At 44.9% G+C, this 22,146-nt stretch overlaps 1 protein-coding gene across 3 annotated transcripts in view; it reads left to right on the top strand.

Annotated features, from left to right (window-relative positions):
- Nucleotides 1-21,042, top strand: part of NEIL3 (nei like DNA glycosylase 3) — a 34,755-nt gene extending 13,713 nt beyond the window's left edge. Inside the window, exons 3-10 of one of the 3 annotated variants that reach the window (XR_011470603.1) lie at nucleotides 2,153-2,287; nucleotides 3,140-3,353; nucleotides 6,997-7,071; nucleotides 10,667-10,833; nucleotides 12,358-12,524; nucleotides 14,090-14,501; nucleotides 14,919-15,003; nucleotides 18,212-18,282. Coding sequence is in view for 2 of the 3 variants with exons in the window: in XM_070407359.1 (XP_070263460.1) it covers nucleotides 2,153-2,287; nucleotides 3,140-3,353; nucleotides 6,997-7,071; nucleotides 10,667-10,833; nucleotides 12,358-12,524; nucleotides 14,090-14,501; nucleotides 18,212-18,386; nucleotides 20,653-20,814 (1,507 nt within the window). In the remaining variant the exon portion in view is untranslated. Of the gene's footprint in view, nucleotides 1-2,152; nucleotides 2,288-3,139; nucleotides 3,354-6,996; nucleotides 7,072-10,666; nucleotides 10,834-12,357; nucleotides 12,525-14,089; nucleotides 14,502-14,918; nucleotides 15,004-18,211; nucleotides 18,387-20,652 lie in introns of those variants that run through there. The other 2 variants (XM_070407359.1, XM_070407360.1) reach the window with 2 other exon arrangements.
- The last annotated feature ends 1,104 nt before the right edge of the window (nucleotides 21,043-22,146 follow it).

Raw genomic sequence — 22,146 nt, forward strand, 5'->3', positions numbered from 1 at the left:
GCCACTCCAGGCCGGGCCCAGTGCCCCTGTTGCCAGGCGTCACGTGCACAGTGAGTGAGCTCAGGTAGCCAGCTGGGCTGGGGGTGGAGGGTGCTTGAGAGCATCAATAGGTAGGAATAAGGTTCCAATACAATTTTCCTAAACTAGGATATTACGATGAGAACTTTATTTTTATATATATATATATATATATATATATGTGTAATAAAAGTGTAATATGCTAATTAGACCAGACAGCCAAATGACTTTCCGGACGACCTTCCAGACAACCTTCTGGACAAAGCCAGGGCTGCAAGGGCCAAGCCCCTTGCACGAGTTTTGTGCATCAGGCTATATATATATATATATATATATATATATTGATTGATTTCAGAGTGGAAGGGAAAGGGAGGGAGAAACATCAGTGATGAGAGAGAATCATTGATCAGCTGCCTCCTGTACACTCCACACTGGGGATCGAGCCTGCAACCCCGACATGTGCCCTTAGCCAGAATCGAACCCTGGGACCCTTCAGTCTGCAGTTTGATGCTCTGTCCACTGAACCAAAGCAGCTAGGGCACAGTGAGGAATCTTAAAAAGCAAATCTAACTCTTGAATGTAAATGTAATATGAGCCTGTGTCCTGGCCCATGAAAGATCAGTCAGTGTGGCCATTGTTACCACATTTAGGTGTTTACTGCACCTGGGACGTTTTCATGGTACAGACTTTTCTCAGTTTACGTTAAAAGGTATGAACAATAAACACAAAATCTGTTGGTTTATCGGGGCTCAGTTATCACAACATTTAACTATTTAATAAAAAAAGATAAAACATAGTTATTCCAGGCATAGTTCCCCCTAAATTGAATAGATTTATTTAGAAGACCAAAAAAAGACACACTCATTGGATTCAGGGTTCTTGTTGGGGCGACTCCAGCATTTGAATGGCATCTTAACCCTTGAGGTTTTTTTATGTGGCTGCAGCTTCATTATAGAAAGTGATTTAGAATCCACTTTACGAGCCACGCCGCCGAGCAGATTTCAGGCGCGACGGCTCTTGGGCACGGCGGTGCACACCTTTCGGCTGGGTCGAGCCTCCATAAACTAAATCATGGAGTACTTACAGCCGCCCATTTTTCCTGTCAGGAGCGATGGGCATGTAAAATGCACTTATGATTGATCGTAGGGCACACAGAGTTTAAAGCCCGCATTCTTAAAGTTAGCCTGGTTAACCTTGGACCAGACTATAACACAGAGCTTTGGAATTAGAAGCACAGAGCGGTAACATTTGCTGCCAAAAGAGCTATATTTATTAACTCAGCGGAGCTATAAGGAGAAGGATGTGAAAGGCAGAACACCGTATTTCATCTTGAGAATGGTTTTTGATCTTCATCAGCAGAGGTCTCACAAAGCCACTTGCCTTTTTTTTTTTTTTTTTACGGGACATGCTAATCAATCCTATAAAAACTGAAAGGTTATGAATTTTTTATCACCACATTGTGGCTTTCAAGTTAACCGTAAATATTTATAAATCCCCTCTTCCCAATACATGTAAAGGTAGGAGAATTGATAACGGTATCATTTTGACCTGTCTTTTTTTTTTTTTAATGCTTAAGATTTTGCAGAACATCGTTTCATTGTGTATCCCAAAAGAAGCAGGGGGGGGGGGGGGAACGTGTCTCAAACTGTAGATATCTTTTTGGAGTGGGTAAACATTTCCAAGCCGCTGTGGCTAGAAATAAGGACTTTGAATGTTGGTGGTTTTGTAGAATTTATAAAAACAAACTGGAGGCAATTTAAATGTAGCCTCATCTCATCCCCAGCTTTTGAATCTGAGCAAACGCTGAGAGATGCTAGACTCTCCGTGAATAAAAAATGTTTCCTCTCACAAGAAGTAGAACCGGCTAGGTTTTCTTGGGCTTATTTTCGGGGCCTTATTCTTTCTCTAAGAATGTATTTGATTTGTGGATGGAAAACCAGATTGTCACATCTTGTAGTTTTTATGAAGGTACAAAGCCATAACGGAAAATGTCAGCTACCGCCGTTGGCCCTTTCGGGGGTACCGTCCTGACTAACATTTGTTTGCTTATAATCCAGAAAGTGAAGAGAAGGAACACACATTGGACAGATGATATACTTTCTGCCACTCACAAATGGGTTTGATTTTGTTTCAGGATCCATTTTGGAATGAAAGGCTACGTCAGGATTAATCCACTTGAGTATAAAAATAAAAATGGAATTTCTCCTGTGTTGGAAGTACAGCTCAGCAAGGATTTGATTTGTTTCTTTGACTCGTCGGTAGAACTCAGGTGAAGAATGAAATAAAAGTCTTCCAGCTACGAAACTCTAAAGCAGTGGTTCCCAAACTTATTTGGCCTACCGCCCCCTTTCCAGAAAAAATATTACTCAGCGCCCCCTGGAAATTAAATTTTTTAAAATTTTAATAGCAATTAAACAGAAAGATATATGTATTAATGTTTCTACCTTTTTCGTAAAATATAGTAAAGAAAGGTGTAAATTAGAAACATTGAAGTTTGAAATTATGAAACTATTTATTGAACTCAGAATAGAAAGGTAATACAAAAAAGTTAAAACAAATGCACCTGTGGCCATCACCGCCCCCCTGGATCGCTGCAGCGCCCACCAGGGGGCGGTAGCGCCCACTTTGGGAATCACTGCTCTAAAGGTTGGGTTTACAGCTGGTCACATGTGGAAATAAATGAATTTTTAAAAAATGTTTTATAATTGATAAAACCTCATTTTTATTTTATTTTTACATATTTTTATTGATTTCAGAGAGGAATGGAGAGGGAGCAAGAGATAGAAACATTAATGATGAGAGAGAATCATTGATCGGCTGCCTCCTACATGCCCCCTCCTGGGGATGGAGTCCGTAACCCGAGCATGTGCCCTCACCGGGAATTGAACCGTGACCTCCTGGTTCATAGTTTGGCGCTCAACCACTGAGCCACGCAGGCCGGGCAATACCTCATATTAAAAGAGCCTTCAAATAATATAGTTTGTTAGGGTCTTCATTGCTTGGCTATATAACTTATATACCAATTAACATGAAGTGTTATTTCTATCCAAGCTCATTTTAAATGAGACTATGAAGTTGTAACCAGACTTACGATGAATGTGTCTTTCATTCCTTCCTACAGAGACTCAGCGGAAAGCCAACAGAGGATAAGAATGATGGAAGAATTGGATGTGTGTTCACCTAAATTTAATTTCTCACGAGCCGAAAGGGAAGTGCACAAGCAGCAGGGACGGATGCTCTGTGACGTGTTAATGGATCAGCGAGTGCTGCCTGGGGTCGGCAACATCATCAAAAACGAAGCTCTCTTTGACAGTGGCCTCCACCCAGCGGTTAGAGTAGGTTACGAGGATTTTAAAATGCTGTCTGTGTGTTTAAACACTTAAAAGACCAGCATGGAACACTTCCATGTGTAGTGTGGTAACATTCTCCCCAAACAGATCTCATGTCAACCTCTCAATGAGGCCAACCCTGACCACACCATTTAGAATTGCTGTTGTGCCCAGCTGGTGTTGCTCAGTGGACAGAATGTCTGCCTGTGGACCTAAGGGTCCTGGGTTCGATTCCGGTCAAGGGCATGTACCGCGGAGGCAACCAATCGATGTTTCTTTCTGTTGTTCCCTCTCCCTTCCACTCTCTCTAAAAATCAATGGAAAAATATCCTCAGATGAGGATTTAAAAAAAAAAATCCTATATGCAAATTAACCCTCACACCCTCACAAAAGATGGCTGCCTATGATCAGGCTGGCAGGGGGGTTACTGAGGGACGACCAAACGACTGAACAGCAGGCTGTGTGGGGTGACCAGTCCAACGGGAGGGGGGGGGCAGTTGGGGGCAACCAGGCCAGTGGGGGGGGGGGCAGTAAGGGGTGACCAGGCTGGGGGGCGGGGAGTTAGGAGCGACCAGTTCAGCAGGGAGGGGGCAGTTGGGGGCGACCTGGCCGGCAGCAGGGGGGCAGTTAGGGGTGACCTGGCTGGCGGGGTGGGGCAGTTAAGGGCAATCAGGCTGGCATGTAGAGCCAGTGAGGGGTGATCAGGCCAGCAGGGGTGGGGGCAGTTAGGGGCAACCAGGCAATCGGGCCTAAACCGGCAGTCGGACATCCCCCAAGGGGTCCAGGATTGGAGATTGGAGAAATCCTGAGAGGGTTCATGAATTTCGTGCTCCGGGCCTCTAGTTATATAAAAAAATAAAATAAAATCATTGTTGCATCCCCTCCTCCCAATTCATACTCCCAGACTTCCCTAACTTGCTTTGCTTTTTATTTTCTTCATACCATTTTGATCATGTTCAAACATCATCTGATCTTTACTTGTTATTTTTACTGTTTAAAATCTTGCTCTGCTAGAATGCAGTCTCTTAGGTGGAAGGTGTGTCTCTGTTCACGGGTGTACCCAAGCATGTAGAATACACCATCTGGTACACGGTTGACATTAAAGAAAGATTTGTCAACTGTATGAGTGAACTCAGCTCACAACTTTCTTTTTGTATCTGGAATATTAATATTAATATTAATATTCACATTCACACTCAATACACACTCATGTTTCTGTTTTTAAAATAATATATATATATATATATATATATTGATTTCAAAAAGGAAGTGAGAGGGAGAGAGAGATAGAAACATCAATGATGAGAATCATTGATCGGCTGCCTCCTGCACACCCCCTACTGGGGATCAAGCCCGCAACCCAGGCATGTGCCTTGATTGAGAATCAAACTGTGACCTCCTGGTTCATTGTTGACATTCAACCACTGAACCACACCAGCCAGGCTCATGTTTCCTACATATTAGAACAGGCAGTTTTAATGGAATGATAAGAATGGAAGTCAAGTAGCAGAGGCTAAAGAGTGAGGGACTAGGGAAAAACAGACCATAATGTGGAGTACTTGTTAAAATAGCTGAATAAAGGGAACATGCTGGACTTCTTGAGGAAGATATCAGGACAGGGACTGGGTTTTATTGTCGTTTTCTTGTTCTTCAACTGGAGAGACATGAACTTATTTTTATGTTGAGAGAAAAATACTGGTCGAGTGGGAGACGTTAAAATTGTAGAAAAGAGCAGGGTGATTAGCAGGACAAAGTTGTGAGAAGGTCGGAGAGGTTAGAACTTAAGCCAGGTGGAGGGATACATATATTTTAGTTTCCAAAAAAGAAATCTCCAGTAGGACTTTTAGCCAGACCCAAGTAGTCCCTATTACTAAGTCTTTTTTTTTCTTTACTTATTTTACATGACTCCAAAGATACTGTTTTATTTTGTGTAATTATTTCCTGGACAGTCTTCATGAAATCCAAATCAGTAGGAAATAAATTTTAAAAGAAACCAGTTAATAATAGTTCTAGGTTAGGTTCTGCTTGCTTTTTTTTTTTTAAATCCTCACACAAGGACATTTTCATTGGTTTTTTAGAGGGGAAGGGGGAGAGAGAGAGAAAGAGAGAAACATTGATCAGTTGTCTCACGCACATGTGCGGACCAGGACAGGGAATCGAACCTAAACTTAGGCTTGTGCCCTGACTGGGAATCAAACCCTCGACCTTTCAGTGTATGGGATGATGCTCCAACCCACCGAGCCACACCAGCCAGGGTGGTTTTGCTTTTTGATGCTTGAAACAAACTGCCTAATGTGTGTAATATGGGAATAATGACACAATTTAACAACGGGCTTTTTACAATCACCTACACCTCTATGGAAGTGTTTCTGAAAAACAAGACCAAACCCAGAATATCGCCACCTTGACTATCCTTATCATTGATGATAAATTGATTATTTACTTTTTTATCTGTACATCCAAACCAGCCATTCATCTGGTAAAAGATCATTGGCCCATGATGTCTGAGGGCTTAAAAGTTAATGACATTTCTGAAGCTTAGCTATTAGCCCAATAAAAGCACATGCATAATTATTGAAAAAGCAGTTTCACATTTCAAGGTCTAACCGAATATAGTACATGAGATATAGTCAGAAAAAGATGAACTTTAGAAGTGCCTACGTTCTAAACTTTAAGTAAATAATTGAAAATGTATATGATGCTTTTTTAGAATGATTTTGTTGATTAGAGGGCTTTAGATTTTACAGTCATTGATAAATTAGTTTCTATTGTTTATAGACATGGATACATTCATACATGTGCCACAGGGTAAGTCATCAGACAGTTTTTCTTCTGAAATTACCATGGAAACCACATGTGCCACGTGATGGTTAATCCCGCGAGGGTGACACGGGTTTATGCCAGGCCGTGTCACAGAGGAATTCTGCAGGGCGGTCTATGCCTGAGTTCTTCCATGTGCTAACAAGTCCTTTGATATTAATGCATGTATATAAATTCATACCTTCTTAAAGCTTGGTAGTGACCTTGATGGTCACCTACTTCTGTGCCCTTTTTTTCCTTCTTTTTTTTTCTCTCTCTCTTTTTGCAAACCCAGCAAGACTTTTTAAGGTGGCTGACAGTCTGTGCTGGGACTTTGACGACATCTTATACAGAAGATGTATTCAATAAACACTTGAATTAGAACTCAAATTAGAACTTAAATAGGAATTTTTAAAATTTATAGTTACTAGCATTACAAATAAAACTACTATTGCCCGGCTGGTGTGGCTCAGTGGTTGATCATCAATCTATGAACCAGGAGGTCACGGTTCTATTTCTGGTCAGGGCACATGCCCAGGTTGAGGGCTTGATCCCCAGTGTTGGGGTGTGCAGGAGGCAGCCAATCAGTGATTCTCTCTCATTATTGATGTTTCTATCTCTCTCTCCCTCTCCCTTCCTCTCTGAAATCAATAAAAGTATTTTTTTAAAAAAATTAAAAACTAACTAAAAGCTAAAACTACTGTTAATGACAATAAATAGATATATGAGACAGAGTTCTAGAATGTGGGGATGTATTTTAAGTCTACAGTTACCTAGAACTGGTGAGTCATATCATTTTTCTATCGTGAGCAAATTATGAAACTATCCTCAGTCGTTTTTCTATTTTCAGGTTTGTCAGTTAACAGAGGAACAGATCCAACACCTAGTGAAAATGACACGTGACTTCAGCCTTCTTTTCTACAGGGTAAGACCAAGGTTTTTTCTATTATGGAAAATGTCAATGTTTTCCCTTTCAGTTCTACCTGAAATGTTAAGGCAGTATATAGCCACCTAGTGGTCAGAGTATAGAAGTAACGGCGAGTGTTCTGTTAGGGGCCTAATTAACATCTTAAAATTTTAGGTCACAGGTCAGTCCGAAATTACCCAACTATAATTAAAGTATCTTTATACTACGTTGGGGAACAACTATGTTAGCATTTGACTTAAACTCTTTCTATTATGGGCATATAAAGTAAAATATAGGAAGCCTGGAGAGAATTAATTTCTTTAAATAGCCCTCAGGTCAGTCAGGTTTTGCCACTACTGCCTGTGTGGTTGAGATTATTTAGATGACTTTAAGGTTAGCCTTACATTTGTAAAATGGGACCATCGGAATCTACCACAAAGACTGTTTTGAGAATGAAATAAATACCTGCTAAACTGTAAATTTTTGAGTTATAGTTATGCATATATACATATATACATATATACATATATACATATAGAAAGAGTTCAATAAAGACATTTTATCTTTTTAACAAAGTATCACAAATACTTTTTCTCCACAGTCCATTTTCTGTATTCCAAATTTCTACTTTTACTATGTTCAGAAAGGCTGGTGTTATGAAATTCTTCATTAATTGGCCTAACTTTTTAATGAACCTCTTGCTTTACATATCTGCCTTGAGTATCTATGTTTGTTTTAATCTATCCTATCTAATAATAGACAAACGTGGTAATTAACCGTACCTCCGACACACTTCCCATTGGCTAATCATGGCGATATGCAAATTAACTGCCAACCAAGATGGCGGCCGGCAGCCAGGCAGCTGAAGCGAATAGGAGGCTTGCTTGCTTGCTCCAGTGATGGAAGAAGCCAGTGATGGCTGCCGGCCTCTGAGCTGCACTCCAAGAAACAATGTTGCAATTATAGAAGCTAACCAATCTCTAGAAACCTGCTTTCAGCCAGCCGGGCCTCAGAGCTGGAGTTGCAACAGTGTTTCAATTATAGAACCTAAACAAAGCCCAGATACTTGCTTTCAGCAGCTGAGGTCTCAGAGCTGGAGCTGAGCCTCAGAGCTAAAGCTGGCTCTCAGCTCCAGTGACAGCCATAGAAGGTAAATAAATCCCAGAATAAAAAAAGAGAAAAAAAAGAGAGGTTGGGAGCTTCAGTCACCCGTCAGCCTGAAAACGGCCCTCAGCCCCTCACCCAGACTGGCCAGGCACCCCAGTGGGGACCCCCACCCTGAAGGGGGTGTGACCAGCTGCAAACAGCCATCATCCCCTCACCCAGGCTGGCCAGGCACCCAAGCGGGACCCCCACCCTGATCCGGGACACCCTTCAGGGCAAACCAGCCGGCCCCCACCAGTGCACCAGACCTCTATCCTATATAGTAACAAGGTAATATGCAAACTGACCCTAACAGCAGAAGGACTGGGAATGACTGGTCACTATTACACACACTGACCACCAGGGGGCAGACGCTCAATGCAGGAGCTGCCCTCTGGTGGTCAGGGCGCTCTCACATGGGAGGAGCTCTGCTCAGCCACAAGCCAGGCTGATGGCTGCCAGTACAGCGGTGGTGGTGGGAGCCTCTCCCGCCTCCTCAGCAGCGCTAAGGATGTCTGACTTGAGTTTAGGCCTGCTCCCCGCTGGCAAGTGGACATCCCCCAAGGGCTACCGGAGGGATGTTTGATTGTCATCTTAGGCCCAATTCCCCGGGGAGCGGGCCTAAGCCAGCAGGTAATCATCCCCTGAGGCGTCCCAGACTGCAAGAGTGCACAGGCCAGGCTGAGGGACCCCCCCTCCCTCCCGAGTGCACAAATTTTTGTGCACTGGGCCTCTAGTATATATATAAAAGCCTAAATGATGGTTACGACCGAACAACCGGAACGACCAGTCGACCAGTCACTATGACGCACACTGACCACCAGGAGGCAGACGCTCAATGCAGGAGCTGCCCCCTGGTAGTCAGTGCACTCCCACAGCCAACCTTCCATGGCCAGCCAGCCTCTTGTGGTCCCTCCCCTGTCCCTTCGGCCCTTTCCAGCAGCCAGCAGGCCCTGGCCAGCCTGGCCCTGATCGGGACTGGGCCAGACAGCCCCCATGGGCCCTGATTGCCAGCCAGGCCTAGAGACCCCACCCGTGCATGGATTTTGTTCACCGGGCCTCTAGTATTATATATTCTCACTTATTCTTCCAAGGTAATCCTATATAATAAAAGCCTAATATGCAAATATCTCCTCGGGCGGTCATTCGACCGGGAGTTCAACTGGGAGACCCGGAGTTCGACCGCTCACTATAACATGCACTGACCACCAGGGGGCGGCACGAAAACATGGCAACGCAGCCCTGGCAGCGGGTGGCAGTGGAGGTGCTGCCAGCCCCGATGGGCCCCAACCACAGGGGGACTGTGGCGGGATGGTGGAGCAGGTGAGTGGGCGGTGCCAGGCCAAGGTGGGTGCAAGTGGGGATCCGATCGCCCCGCAGACTGCGACCAGTGGCGGCGGTGGGGATTGAGGCTGCTGCCCAGCTCCCAGGCGCTGAGGGAGCCAGGTGGGGTGCCCAGCACTGATCAATCACCCCACAGGCAGGATGTTGGAGCAGGTGAGGGAGCAGGGCCAGGCCAAAGCGGGGCTGCAGGCCTGAGAAGCTGGAGGCTGGAGCTGGGGCTGTGAGGCTGGGGGCACAATCTGGGGTCTGATCTCTGTAGGCCACGCCTAGGGTCCCCATCCTTGCATGAATTCGTGCACCAGGCCTCTAGTATAATTATAGACAGCTACCCATTTTCTACCCAGATTAAGTTGGGTATTTCAGTACTTTGCTTGAATTAATGTGATGTGTGTGTAATTTTCAGCTTATATATGGTGAGCCATATTTCTGGGCTTTTGAAATTTCACACTGCTGATGTAAACCCAAAATATTCTTTCTGTGGGAGCCTTAAACGTACGTGAGCAGAATAAAACTGTGACGGAGAATCTCAAATGTCTTTTGAAATAGAATTTATACCAAAATGGAACCTGTTTTCTGCTAGAATGGCATTTGAATTTTTATTTTCTTTTTTAAGTGAATCGAGGATTAAAAACTGAAAACTCTCCTTTGTCAGATCGACCAAGATGGTCTCGTTAAATTCTCTGTTGGCTGTTGAAACAAAGTGGACAGCTTCCGAGTTCCCAAAATAATCGGATTTAACGCTAATCTACCCTTTTTCTTTTAACTACATAATTACGTTTAATTTTTTAAAACCTTAACAGCATGAAAGACATTTTGAATTATGGAACTCTTATATCCCATTTAGATAAGAGGGTAAAGCTATTCAAAGAACAATTTTGAATACTAATAAGTAATAAAATAATTACTTAATTATGTCACAGGAAATCTTATTTAACAAATATTGCTGAATATTGCCAGTATCTTTTTCTCAGATGAAAGAAAAGATTATCCAGACATACTAGTATATACAAACGTACATTTTTTAAAAAGTTATTTTCAGAAATGGCTTTCAAGAACTTGCCTTTGGCTCCTTAGCAACACTGTTTTGTGGATAACGTTGTAATGTTGTTCCTTTGTTTGGTTTTAGTGCCGTAAAGCAGGACTGGCTGTCTCCAAACACTATAAGGTTTACGGGCGTCCTCACTGCGGCCGGTGCCACAGCAGAATAACCGTGTGTCGCCTGGGAGAGAACAGCAGAATGACATACTTCTGTCCTCACTGCCAGAGCGAAGATGCTCGCTGTGCTGACAGAGGGTGAGATGCCTGGTCAGGGGGTAGCAGTGGCCCCACTTTCATAAAAGGCCATTCATAAGGGGACCACAACGGAATAGCTCTCAGGCTGTTAATAAGAAGACCTAACTCAGAAGTGTTGGAACCTTGGAAGGAAATAGTGCCCAGCCAGCGTCGCTCAGTGGTTAGCGCCAACCTATGAACCAGGAGGTCACGGTTTAATTCCCAGTGAGGGCATATGCCCAGGTTGTGGGCGTGATCTCCAGTGGGGGGGTCATGCAGGAGGCAGCTGATCCATGATTCTCTCACATCATTGATGTTTCTGTCTCTCCCTCGCCTTCCTCTCTGAAATCAATAAAAATATATTTAAAAATGAAAAAAAAAATTAAAAAAGAAATAGTAAATAACATCATGAAGAACCAGGAGGAGCCACAGGGGACTTTTGGACCACTTCTGATTCAGTGGCAAGTCCCCAGCTCAGATGTTACTATCCAGCCTTTGGCTGCAATCTTGTTTGCAACGTGAATAGGAGGAGGTGTAGATATGTCAATAACTGGAAAGATGATCTTCAAACATCTTGCTTTATTTAGAAATGACATAAAACATGAACGAGCTCTCTTTACAAAATGTGTGTCTTATTGGTGAAACAACTGACTGGTGGTTTTGCCGGTAGCTGAGTCTGTCTGTTGCAGTGATGCTTTCGGGAACAGGGGAAGTAACCACAGGTGGGGCCCAGGACCCCACTGCGGGATGACCTTGAACTAAAATGCCATCGGTCACCTGACCTCCATAGCCCCTCCTCTGACGGGTGGACCACAGTGAAATAACAGGAGGATGGAGATTCTTGTCATCATTATAGACCAGCCCGTTGGCACAGGCCTTAGTAGCTTCTGTGGAGAATTCCAGAAGCACCTGAAGAAAATGTAAAACTTTATTTCACTTTTTTTTAAAAATATATTTTTATTGATTTCAGATAGAAAGGGAGAGAGAGAGAGAAACATCAATGATGAGAGAGAATCACTGACAGGCTGCATCCTACACGCCCCACATTAGGGATCGAGCCCACAACCCAGGCATGTGCTCTTGACTGGAATCGAACCCGAAACCCTTCAGTTCGCAGGCCGACGCTCTATCCACTGAGCCAAACTTTATTTCACTTTCAATATCCTAATGTCCATGTGACTCTTCCTCTCCCCGATTTGTCTGAAAAAAGATATTTTAGTTTTGCTTTGGGAAGAGAACCTCGTAGTTAAAACATTATTTGAGAAATGCTTCCTGGGGGTATATCAAATATTTTTAGTTGGTATAAAAACACAGTAACAAAATCACGACTCCTTGATCCTGAATAAAATCTTTTATGTGGTGTTTCTGTCTTGAACAGCAGCCGCAGGGCCCAAGTGAAGACATTTTCTTGGGGTAGTTTGCAATAGTAAACCTATGGCATTTGGGTATATTCATGGTTCTGTAATAGATCCCCAAACACCCGGAATGTATAAGAACAAGGCAGTAATGGCAGGGTTCATGGTCAGCTGTAAAAATTCTCCGCAGCAGGCCGCCCTCGAGAAACACTGCCGTCGGCCCGACGCCCCATCAGGACCACCTTGGGGACCACGTGGCCAGGAAGTGGGAAGAGGCCTGGGCGTGTGGGGTCTGCACCCTGATAAACATGCCTTCTGCCCAGGCCTGCGACGCTTGCCTGGCGCCCAGGCCTGCGGGTAAGCATGAACGTGGACTTGGAATGCGTTCCTTCTCACAGACCCTTCATTACACCAGGTCAGGGGCGTACCTTGTTCTAGCTTGATGTCTCTTAACCAGGGCGACACTCCGCTGCATGTACCCCACGCTGACGTTCTGGGGGGCGGGAGGGAAAACACAAAACTCTTGTGCTAAAAAAGTGTGCGCCTGCGTGTCTCAGGAACTGACAGGCTCGGCTCGCATCTGCGCTCTGGGGTCCTGATGAATTATTCAGGAAAGCTCTGTCTTATGCAGATTTCAGCAACTCTGCAGTCTGTCATTCAGTCCCAAGGTTTCGTCAATGGGGAGGGAGGGTCCCTGTAAGAATATCTTTGCAGGTGGAATAGAAAAGAGCCGCATTTTCCCTCTCTTCTTTAGGCTGCCCGCCCCTTGTTATTAAAGTCTTTACCCGGACAATTGTGCTGATTCCATTGAAATCCCACAGAATAACGCTTTGTGGTTCACAATTTGGAGAATGCGGAACCTGGAGGAAACTGATGATTAAGAACCTTACATGGATGCGGCCTCTGGCCTCTATTATATTCTCAGAGTGTTCTTTCCTTCTTCAATTAGAGATGAGAAAGTTCGTTCTTGACTTAGAGACCCCGCATTGTGTTAGCTGTCGGATGGCGGTTTGTTCTCTGGGCGGAAGGAAGGGCCACGGTGCCCCTCGCACAGAGCAGAAGGGACAAAGGGACCGCATCGCTCCTGTGTCTGCCTGTCCCTCCCGCGTCCCTCAGCTGGGAGCCCTCCGAAAGCCAGCCTTGGGTCTCCACCTTCACTGCCTTGACGCGTCCGGCTGTTTTCCTGTTTGTTTGTTTTCTGAGTATGACAGACATCCATCTTAACTGCTGTCGAGAATGCCTTACAGTACAGACTCCACAATCTGAGGATGCTGGGTTGAAACATTTGGGATAAATGTTAAATCTCTGTAATGCGTCTTATTTTTAATGAGCCTTCCGCTTTGTCTTGTCATTCCCCAAAACATTCCTGACCCCCCGGACGCAGCCTCTAGCTGCTGGCTCTGAAGCTCGTAGACACACCACCTCTCAGTTACCACTGCCTGGTGGTAACCAAAGTGAGAGCTGAAGAACCTTCAGAGCAGGGGTGGGGAAATCGCTTGGTCTGGCCCTGCCACCGTATTGGGGGTGAGTTCATTAAATGTTTGGCCAAATAGAAGGGGCTGATTTTTAAGTGGATAATTTTGTGTGGCCCAAAAATGATGTTATAAATATCCACATGGCCCTTGGCAGGAAAAGGGTTCCCCACCCCCAATGTAGTTGCCCCAACGCAATAGGAAGCAAGGGAAAGTCTTTGTGAAACCCAGCTCCGGGTCCCTCGGCGTTGTTAAAACTTTGTTGCATGTTATGCTTCCTTCCCTGGCAGGAGATTAATTATGCATTGCCCAAGCTCACTTCGTGTTACTCGTTCTACATATTAGTTCACCGTAACACGTGAACTAAATGTTTTCATCAAATAAAACCATGTTTCCAATACTCAATATTACATCTACAGGCATACTGCAGAATTTCTTCTCTCCTTCCAGATTCCAGGCTCGAGAATGAGGAAAACTCCGCTGCCTTGAGCGACGTGGTGAAGTACCCCTGCAACGGCTTCGGAAAGCCAAGCTCAGAAGTGAAGATCAACAGGAAAACTGCCTTTGGAACGACAACTCTGGTCTTGACCGATTTCAGCAATAAATCCAGGCCCTCGGGAAGAAAGAAAAGCCCAAAGGGGATTCTCGATGGGGAATTTCAAAGCCCTCTTCCCACTAGCGTTTGTCTCAGTGACACGCCTCGCCCCTCTGAGGAGAGAGCCAACAATGCAGCTCAACCACCCAACACAACAAGCCTATCCCCCTCCGTCTCCAGATTACGGAGTCCCGCCTGCAAGAGACAGAAAACAGCCCACGGCTCATCGCCCGGCTCCGGCAGTCGCAGCCCTGGGCTTTCCAACAGGTATGATGCTTCCAGCTTGATCTCAAAGGCATTTGCGTTAAGTTTTTTGTTTGTGTGTGTGTGTGTGTGTGTGTGTGTTTTGTTTTTTTTAAAGTGATCACAAGCATCAGTTCAATAGCAATTTTCCAAACTGAGTCCCTGGGGTGGGTTTTGACTTAGGTCTAAATTTGCCGTTGCCATCGATGTAGATAAAGTCACTTGAATTGCATTTTATACATAAAATTTTCACATTTTAAAAATCCAGGGTCTAATTGGCCACTGTAGAAAGCAGTTTTGTCAGGTTCATCTTTTGGAAATATCTGTTTCTTCCTTCCTTTCTTTCTTTCTTTCTTTCTTTCTTTCTTTCTTTCTTTCTCTTTCTTTCTTTCTACATAATTACAACTTTTTTTTCTCACTTTTATATCAATGTCGTCAAAGGCATCTACACGAAGGAAGCTGAGAGGTCCGTGGTCCTATAAGTCACACCTGAGAGATGAGGCTTCTTCCTTCTTCAGTTTATAATGTAAGAGGGGGAGGGGGAGGGATGGAAAACAGAATCCCCACATCGGTAACAAGTTACTCTTTTCTGCCTGTCACCATGGATGTGCTCAATACAGAACCTTTGGAAAGGACATAAAGAAAAATATTTAAAACACCCATGATCTTACCTGCTATCAGTCACCACTGTTAGCATTTTTATTTTATTTCCTTCCAACAAAAGAAAGCTTTTCTAAAAGGGAGGCTACCATTTGCAGCAGGTTAGTGAGTGTCTTCTATTCTAAAGAGAGAGATCTGAGATTTTTTGAGTGACGTTTCTGCTGGAGACAGTGGCTGCACCTCAGACAGCCCTGTGGGATGGCGGTGTTCGTTTCCACCACAAAGGCCCGAAGAGCACGTGTGTCTGCAGTGAGAGAGCTGCACGTCCAGCTGGTAAATACTGCCCAGCAGGTGTGCTTATGGGCCGCCAGTGCCCCCGGGAGAAGGCCCCGTGGATGTCGCTGAGAAACAGAAGTTTAATGACAGCGTCACCTCTTGCTCTTTAGTGATTATGGCCGCTGCTGGCGCTGTCTGTCCACACCTTCCCTCCGTGTTGAGTCCTTCATCCGGGCTTCCCAGCTGGCCCAACCTGACGTCAGCCTCCTTCAGAGGGACAGTGCCACAATTTCCTTCCCCAAGCTGTTTGTCAGGGAGGTTTTCCTTTTGAAAGAAATGCTGTATATGCAGCATTTTAAAAATTGTTGACAGTCTTACACTCCCCCACCCCCCATTTTGCCTCCCTCCTCCTAGCTCTCACCCCACCCTAGGCCTTCCCTCCACTATTGTCTGTGTCCGTGGGCTGCGCATATATGCATGTATGATCTTTGGTTAATCTCTTCCCGTCCCCTCCACCCCTCCCCTCTGAGATCTGTCAGTCTGCTCCATGCATCCGCGCCTCTGGTCCTATTTTGTGTGTCAGTTTATTTTGTTCATTAGATTCCAAATGAACTGAAGGAGAAGAGTCTTCTTCCCATGCATCCCATTAAGCCAATCGGGGCGGAGCAGAGAGAGTCAGCATGGGCAGAGTCTCAGGTGACCTCAGAGGGGTCTGGCTGCTGGGTGTCTGTGAGCTGCTGGGTGTCTGTGAGCTGCTGGGTGTCTGGTGAGCTGCTGGGTGTCTGGTGAGCTGCTGGGTGTCTGTGAGCTGCTGGGTGTCTGTGAGCTGTCTGTGCTGATGCACCAATTCTTCCTGTGGGCAGCGAGATGAGGGACCATGTGGCGTACGCTCCTAGACCAGCCTCTGGGAATCCTTAAAGCCTAACCGATTTCTGAGACAGTTTTGGTCCGTAGATGCTTCTGTCTCAAGTTTCCCATCCCAACTCTAAATTTACCATCAGTGAATCCCGATGATTCATCCCTGACTGACTTGTAAAATGTTTTGTTTATAATCATGTATAATGACTGCCGTACGTTTCGTCCATCACTCTCTCAAATGATAGGCGCTTGAACTAAAGTGTGGGCGCCAGGCTTGAACTCGATCAGCACCCCACCTTCTCTTCCTAACCCTAGTTCATGGCTCATGATGGAAAGTTCACGAAGGAGCCGGTGACGGGGTCTGAGTTGGGAGCAGTCCTGGAGAAAAAATTCTTTTCAAGGAGCCTTTTTGAGCATAAAAGCAGCAGATGTGATCATTTAAAAATACCGTGGCATTTGCTGTACCCAGATGAAATATCCCGGCATATTTTTATTTCCTTAGTGCTTTGTGGAAAATCTCAGACAATTTCACTAACGAATTAGGGACTTAAAAAAACATTAATGGAACCTTAAATTTCAGTGATTTCTTCCTCAGCCATTAGCAGGAGGGGGGTGTGATTAATCACAGCTCACCGCCTCACTTGGAGACGGTGCGGCGTGGGCACGTGTGGAAAAAAGAAGCCCAGGCCTGAGCCTCTAAACCAATCCAGATCCGCCAGCAAAATAAGGCCGAGGGATGGGATGCATTTATGCAGCAGCCCTCCCGCACCCAGCCGTTTCCCCAGGAACAAATCGCAAATTGCTGCCACTTAGTTCATCTTCCCGCTTGTCTGGCAGCTGCCGTGTTCGTCTGCGGACAGGACGCCGAGCAGGGGCCCCCCACACGGTACCTGCAGAGCAGGGGGTCCCCTGGAGCCTTGGCAGCCAGCTCCGCTTTTCTTTAGTCATTGTGTGATAACTAATCCGCCTTCTGATCTCTCAGTTACTGATCTCATCAACACGTGGATGAGGCCTGTTTTCAGACCGGTCCGTAGATACACTTGAATTTTATCCAGCTCCTGGGTTATAAATTAGACAGTGGAACCAATGTTTAAGCAGTTAAGAATAACTGCTAGATACAGTTTTTAAAATAAATATATACATATATATATATATATATATTTGTTATTGATTTCAAAAAGGAAGGGAGAGGGAGAGAGAGATAGAAACATCAATGATGAGAGAGAATCATTGATTGGCTGCCTCCTGCACCCAAAACCCGGGCATGTGCCCTGACCAGGATTCAAACCATGACCCCCCTCGTTCATAGGTCGATGCTCAACCACTGAGCCACACTGGCCGGGTATGTTCTCTCAGTCTACACAGTAAAGTGCTGGCCTTTAATGGACTTTATGTAAGTCTCATGATCAGCACCAGGATCCCGGCCCGCTTCACACCGGGCACGTTTCCACTCCGCCCGCTGCCTGCTCCTCGCTGAGCCACGGCTGCGGCTACTACAGCGGCCTTGACCCAGGGAAGGAGGAAGCCGCCTGTAAGTGGACCGTGGAAGGAACGACTCCCTGACGATGCAGGGCCACTGCTGAGCGTTGGCCTGTCGTGAGAAAGCAATGAGAGGAGACTGCGTCTCGTCACTTCGCCCGGTGGGGGAGCAGCTGGGCCTGGGGGTATTTTAGAGGAAATAACAGGGGCCACACTAACATGGGGTATGAGGAGAACCGACCATCACAGATGCAAACTAGCGGAGCTGGCTGCATTGCATCACCACGCAGCTGTGCTGTTATGTACATATCTAAACGACCTGCTGTGGCACACAGATGGCCTAGGAAGGAAGTGAGACTTACCTGGGAAAAGCAAGAATTAGCCTTAGCAGTTGTGTGATTACCTGGAGTTGACCAGGGTCCACTTTTTGATACAGTTACTTTGTATTCTACGGGGTGAGGAGCTGTGAGTGATCCCCTTCGCACCATGTGCTGGAGTTGTTTTGTCACCTGTCGTTACAGGGAGCCTCAGATGGACACGACGGATGGTGCTTGTGCACCCCTGGCTCCCGTCCCTCGCTGCAGTCAGCACCACCGCCTCTGTGTCCTCCGGGCCGTGAGCAAGGGCGGCGAGAACAAGGGCAGGCCCTTCTACACGTGTCCCCTTCCCAGGGAAGCGCAGTGCGGGTTTTTCGAAGTAAGTGTGAGATTTATCAGTCTTGCTCTGGTGTAGTTGAAACTGCGGTCATTGAAATGTAGCACGTAGCCATCCTTTTCAGGTCTTACCTTTAAATTTTAAAAGCCATGTTGACATTCAATCTGAAGCTTGAATTAAAATTCAAGGAGGTTCATCAAATATTTTAATCAAATAATAGCCCTTGTATTAGTAGAGTGTCTCCTGTTTGTAACCACCGTGTAGAAGTGTTGCCCTTGGTTTATAAAAATAGAAAGGCATTGAGTAATTTTCCCAGGTGGCTAAATAATTCAAGGTACAGATGTGCTCTTCTTTATTTCAGTGCTGTTGTCAAAACCTTCAGGTGCCCTGCATAGAGCTACATAGGAAAAATCATTACCATGCCTTGGGTTTACAGTAAACTTAGCGACTCCTACTGCTCGAGCATGATCCAACAGTCGTGATGGCACAGTAACGGTGCAGATGTAGGCGATTCCTCACACCTCGTTGATCTGTGCATGTGCCCCTGAAAATGAATGGGAGATGGGAGACAAGAATTGGGTCCTTCTGGGTCCAGCCAGTATGGTTCCGTGGTTAGAGTGTCAGCCCATGCACCACTGAAGAGTCTCAGGTTCAATTCCTGATGAAGGGCACTTACCTGGGTTGCAGGTCGATCCCTGGTCCCGTTGGGGTGCTGTCAGGAGGCAGCCAGTCAGTGTGTTTCTCCCACATTTCTCTCTCTTCCCCTTCCACCCTCTCTGAAAATCAATGGAAAAAATACCCTAGGGTGAGGATTAGCAACAATCAGGTCCTTCTGGTCATCCTCACTCTGCATTCCTCAGGGTGTGAGCATCCCACTGTGCTGAGTGTCACTCGTCTTTGACGATACATGCTTTTCAACTGCTTCATCTAGGGCAGCGATGGCGAACCTTCTGAGCTCGGCGTGTCAGCATTTTGAAAAACCCTAACTTAACTCTGGTGCGTATCACATATAGAGATTTTTTGATATTTGCAACCATAGTAAAACAAAGACTTATATTTTTGATATTTATTTTATATATTTAAATGCCATTTAACAAAGAAAAATCAACCAAAAAAATGAGTTCACGTGTCACCTCTGACACACGTGTCATAGGTTCGCCATCCCTGATCTAGTGCGTAACAGAGACGAGAAAAACGGATCTGTTCCTGAGCTGGGCACAATGTTCAGGTTGGCCTTATTGAGAGGGAAAGTATCTGTCTTCAATGCAGGATCTTCCTAAGGAAGTTCCCAGGGAAAATCTGATTATGATTTCAGATCTTAACCCCAGCACAAGACTGACTCCCTCCTACCACACAGATTGGCTCCTTGGGAAGCTTTTATAGATGTAATGGAGAAATATTAGCAATATTAATCATATCACAGCCTGCTTGATACCCATCTTGAGGCCAAACTTAATAAGAACAAGAGTAGCACAGTGGAACTGCCTAAATTAGTTCGAGTAATTCTGTATTGGATTCATTCTTTGCTTAGGAGAAGAAGGAAGTCTAGTATTAGAATCATGAACATTCTCTGATCTTAATAGTGTTTGTTTGTTTTTAAATACATTTTTATAGATTTCAGAGAGGAAGGGAGACGGAAAGAGAGATAGAAACATCAATGATGAGAATCATCAATCGGCTGCCTCCTGCATGCCCCTTACTATGGATCAAGCCCAATACTCACGCATATGCCCTGACAGAATCAAAACCATGACATCCTGGTTCATAGGTAAATGCTCAACCACTGACCCACACTGACCAGATGATCTTAATAGTTTTACCAGTAACTAAAACAGTTCTGCAGGAACATTGGTGTTTGCTTTACAGCAAGACAAAGGAAAGTTCTGAATTATGGCAATTTTCTGTGTGATCCAAGCAAAATTGTAAGAGGTGCTTCTTATAGGAGACTAGAGGCCCAGTGCATGAAATTCATGCACAGGTAGGGTTCCTAGCAGCTGCCAACTGCTGGTTGCCGGCTGGGGCCTCCCTTCATTCCTTGCCGCCCCCTGGTAGTCAGCGCACGTCATAGCGAGCAATCGAACTCCTAGTCAGTGGAACTCCCAAGAGGACACTTAGCATATTAGGCTTTTATATATATAGATAGGCTTTTTCAGTGGTAACAATGAATGACTTCTGTTGGTTTTACGACGTCAAATTGATAGTCACAGCAATGAAGGCAATACGGCACTAACCAAAGGTGCCCAGGTCGAACCCCTGCTTCCTTCTCACTTCCCTCCATGCTCTTCTGTCTCTCTGTTTGTCCCGGTAGTGGGCAGACCTCTCCTTCCCGTTCTGCAACCACGGCAAACGCTCCATCCTGAGAACAGTGTTGAAGATGGGCCCTAACAACGGGAAGAAGTTTTTCGTGTGTCCTCTTGGTAAAGAAACACAGTGCAATTTCTTCCAGTGGGCAGCACTGGGCTGGGAGTGAACACTACTCCAGGGAGCTAGCATTTCTCCTTCTGCAGAATATCTGGCAGCTCGTCTCTCCAAACCACGCATGTTCAGTCCCCTGGAGTTTATCAGAAAGGTTGTAGACTGTCTATGGCGCATGGTAAAGCCATGCAACATTTGAAAACTGTTCATTTTTTGTGTGTGTTTCATCTTTCCATTCTATGGCTGTATTTTTTTTTAACCTTCATGAATGCTATTTGTGTTTCATCAGATGCGCAGTGTATTACACTTACTATGTATATTTAATGTGTTTGTTAATGACAATAAAGTATTTTTAGCATGCTCTTGGTCTCTTGTAACTTCTTTGGGGAAGAAATTATTTCTTTTAGGAGAGGATTAGGCAGCACAATAAAATATTAAGCTCTTCTGTTTGAAATGAATAATTTTCTCAGGTGTCACCACTACTCATGTGATTAAAGGTACTTTTTGTTTTTCTAAATAACATTTAAGAAATGAGATCTTCTTTATGGAAAATAATATTTTCTTTTTTACTTTGTATTTTATTCAACAACAAGTTCCTATTAGATGCTAGAGATATACCAAACATTTGCCTAACTTCAAATGCATTTTCATGGAAAGCTGCGGTTATTCAGAATGTAAAAGTACCATGGAAGAACAGAAATTGTCTGTATGGCTTTAGGAGACAAGTTGATTTAAATTTTCCTGATCTTGATCTTAATATCTATTAATTAATTTTTAAAAATAAGTCAACTTCAAAAACTCAATAATGAGCTCTATTTTGTGTCTAGTTTTAAATTAGCTCTCCTTTTTATTTTTCACATTTAGTTCAGGTAACTAGATGATTATTTATCCCAAAGAAAAGAAAAACTCAGTCTTAAGGTATTTCTGCATTTTTGTGGGAAATTTCCATTCAGAGTGGTTCCATCTATTTAAAATAAAAACAAAAAGAACAGCATGGAAAACGGCTTGCAGCTCTTCTCCATTCTGTCTAAATTGTCCATGCAGAGCTCTTGAAGGTAACAGCATGTGAGGTTACCAGCAAGACAGAGCCTGTTTCATCCTCTATAATAAAGAGCTAATATGCTAATTAGACCAGACAGCGGAACGACCAGTGGGCAGGGCCACGAGGCCATGAGGCCGCTGGGCTGCGAGGGCTGAGCCCCTTGCATGAATTTCGTGCATCGGGCCTCTAGTTATCTTATATGTTTGAACTCTGCGCTGAAGAGACAATTAGAACCAACCTGAGGTCAGGGATCTTAACCCAAAGATCTCAAGGGGCCAGCGACTCTACAGGGAAGACCGGGAACCAGACTGGACCGTTGACGGTCTTGGTGAAGCCATGTGACGT

Source organism: Myotis yumanensis, unplaced genomic scaffold, assembly GCF_028538775.1.
Source record: "Myotis yumanensis isolate MYYU_CA2020_CCGP unplaced genomic scaffold, mMyoYum1.0.hap1 SCAF_3, whole genome shotgun sequence".
Classification (NCBI taxonomy): Eukaryota; Metazoa; Chordata; class Mammalia; order Chiroptera; family Vespertilionidae; genus Myotis; species Myotis yumanensis.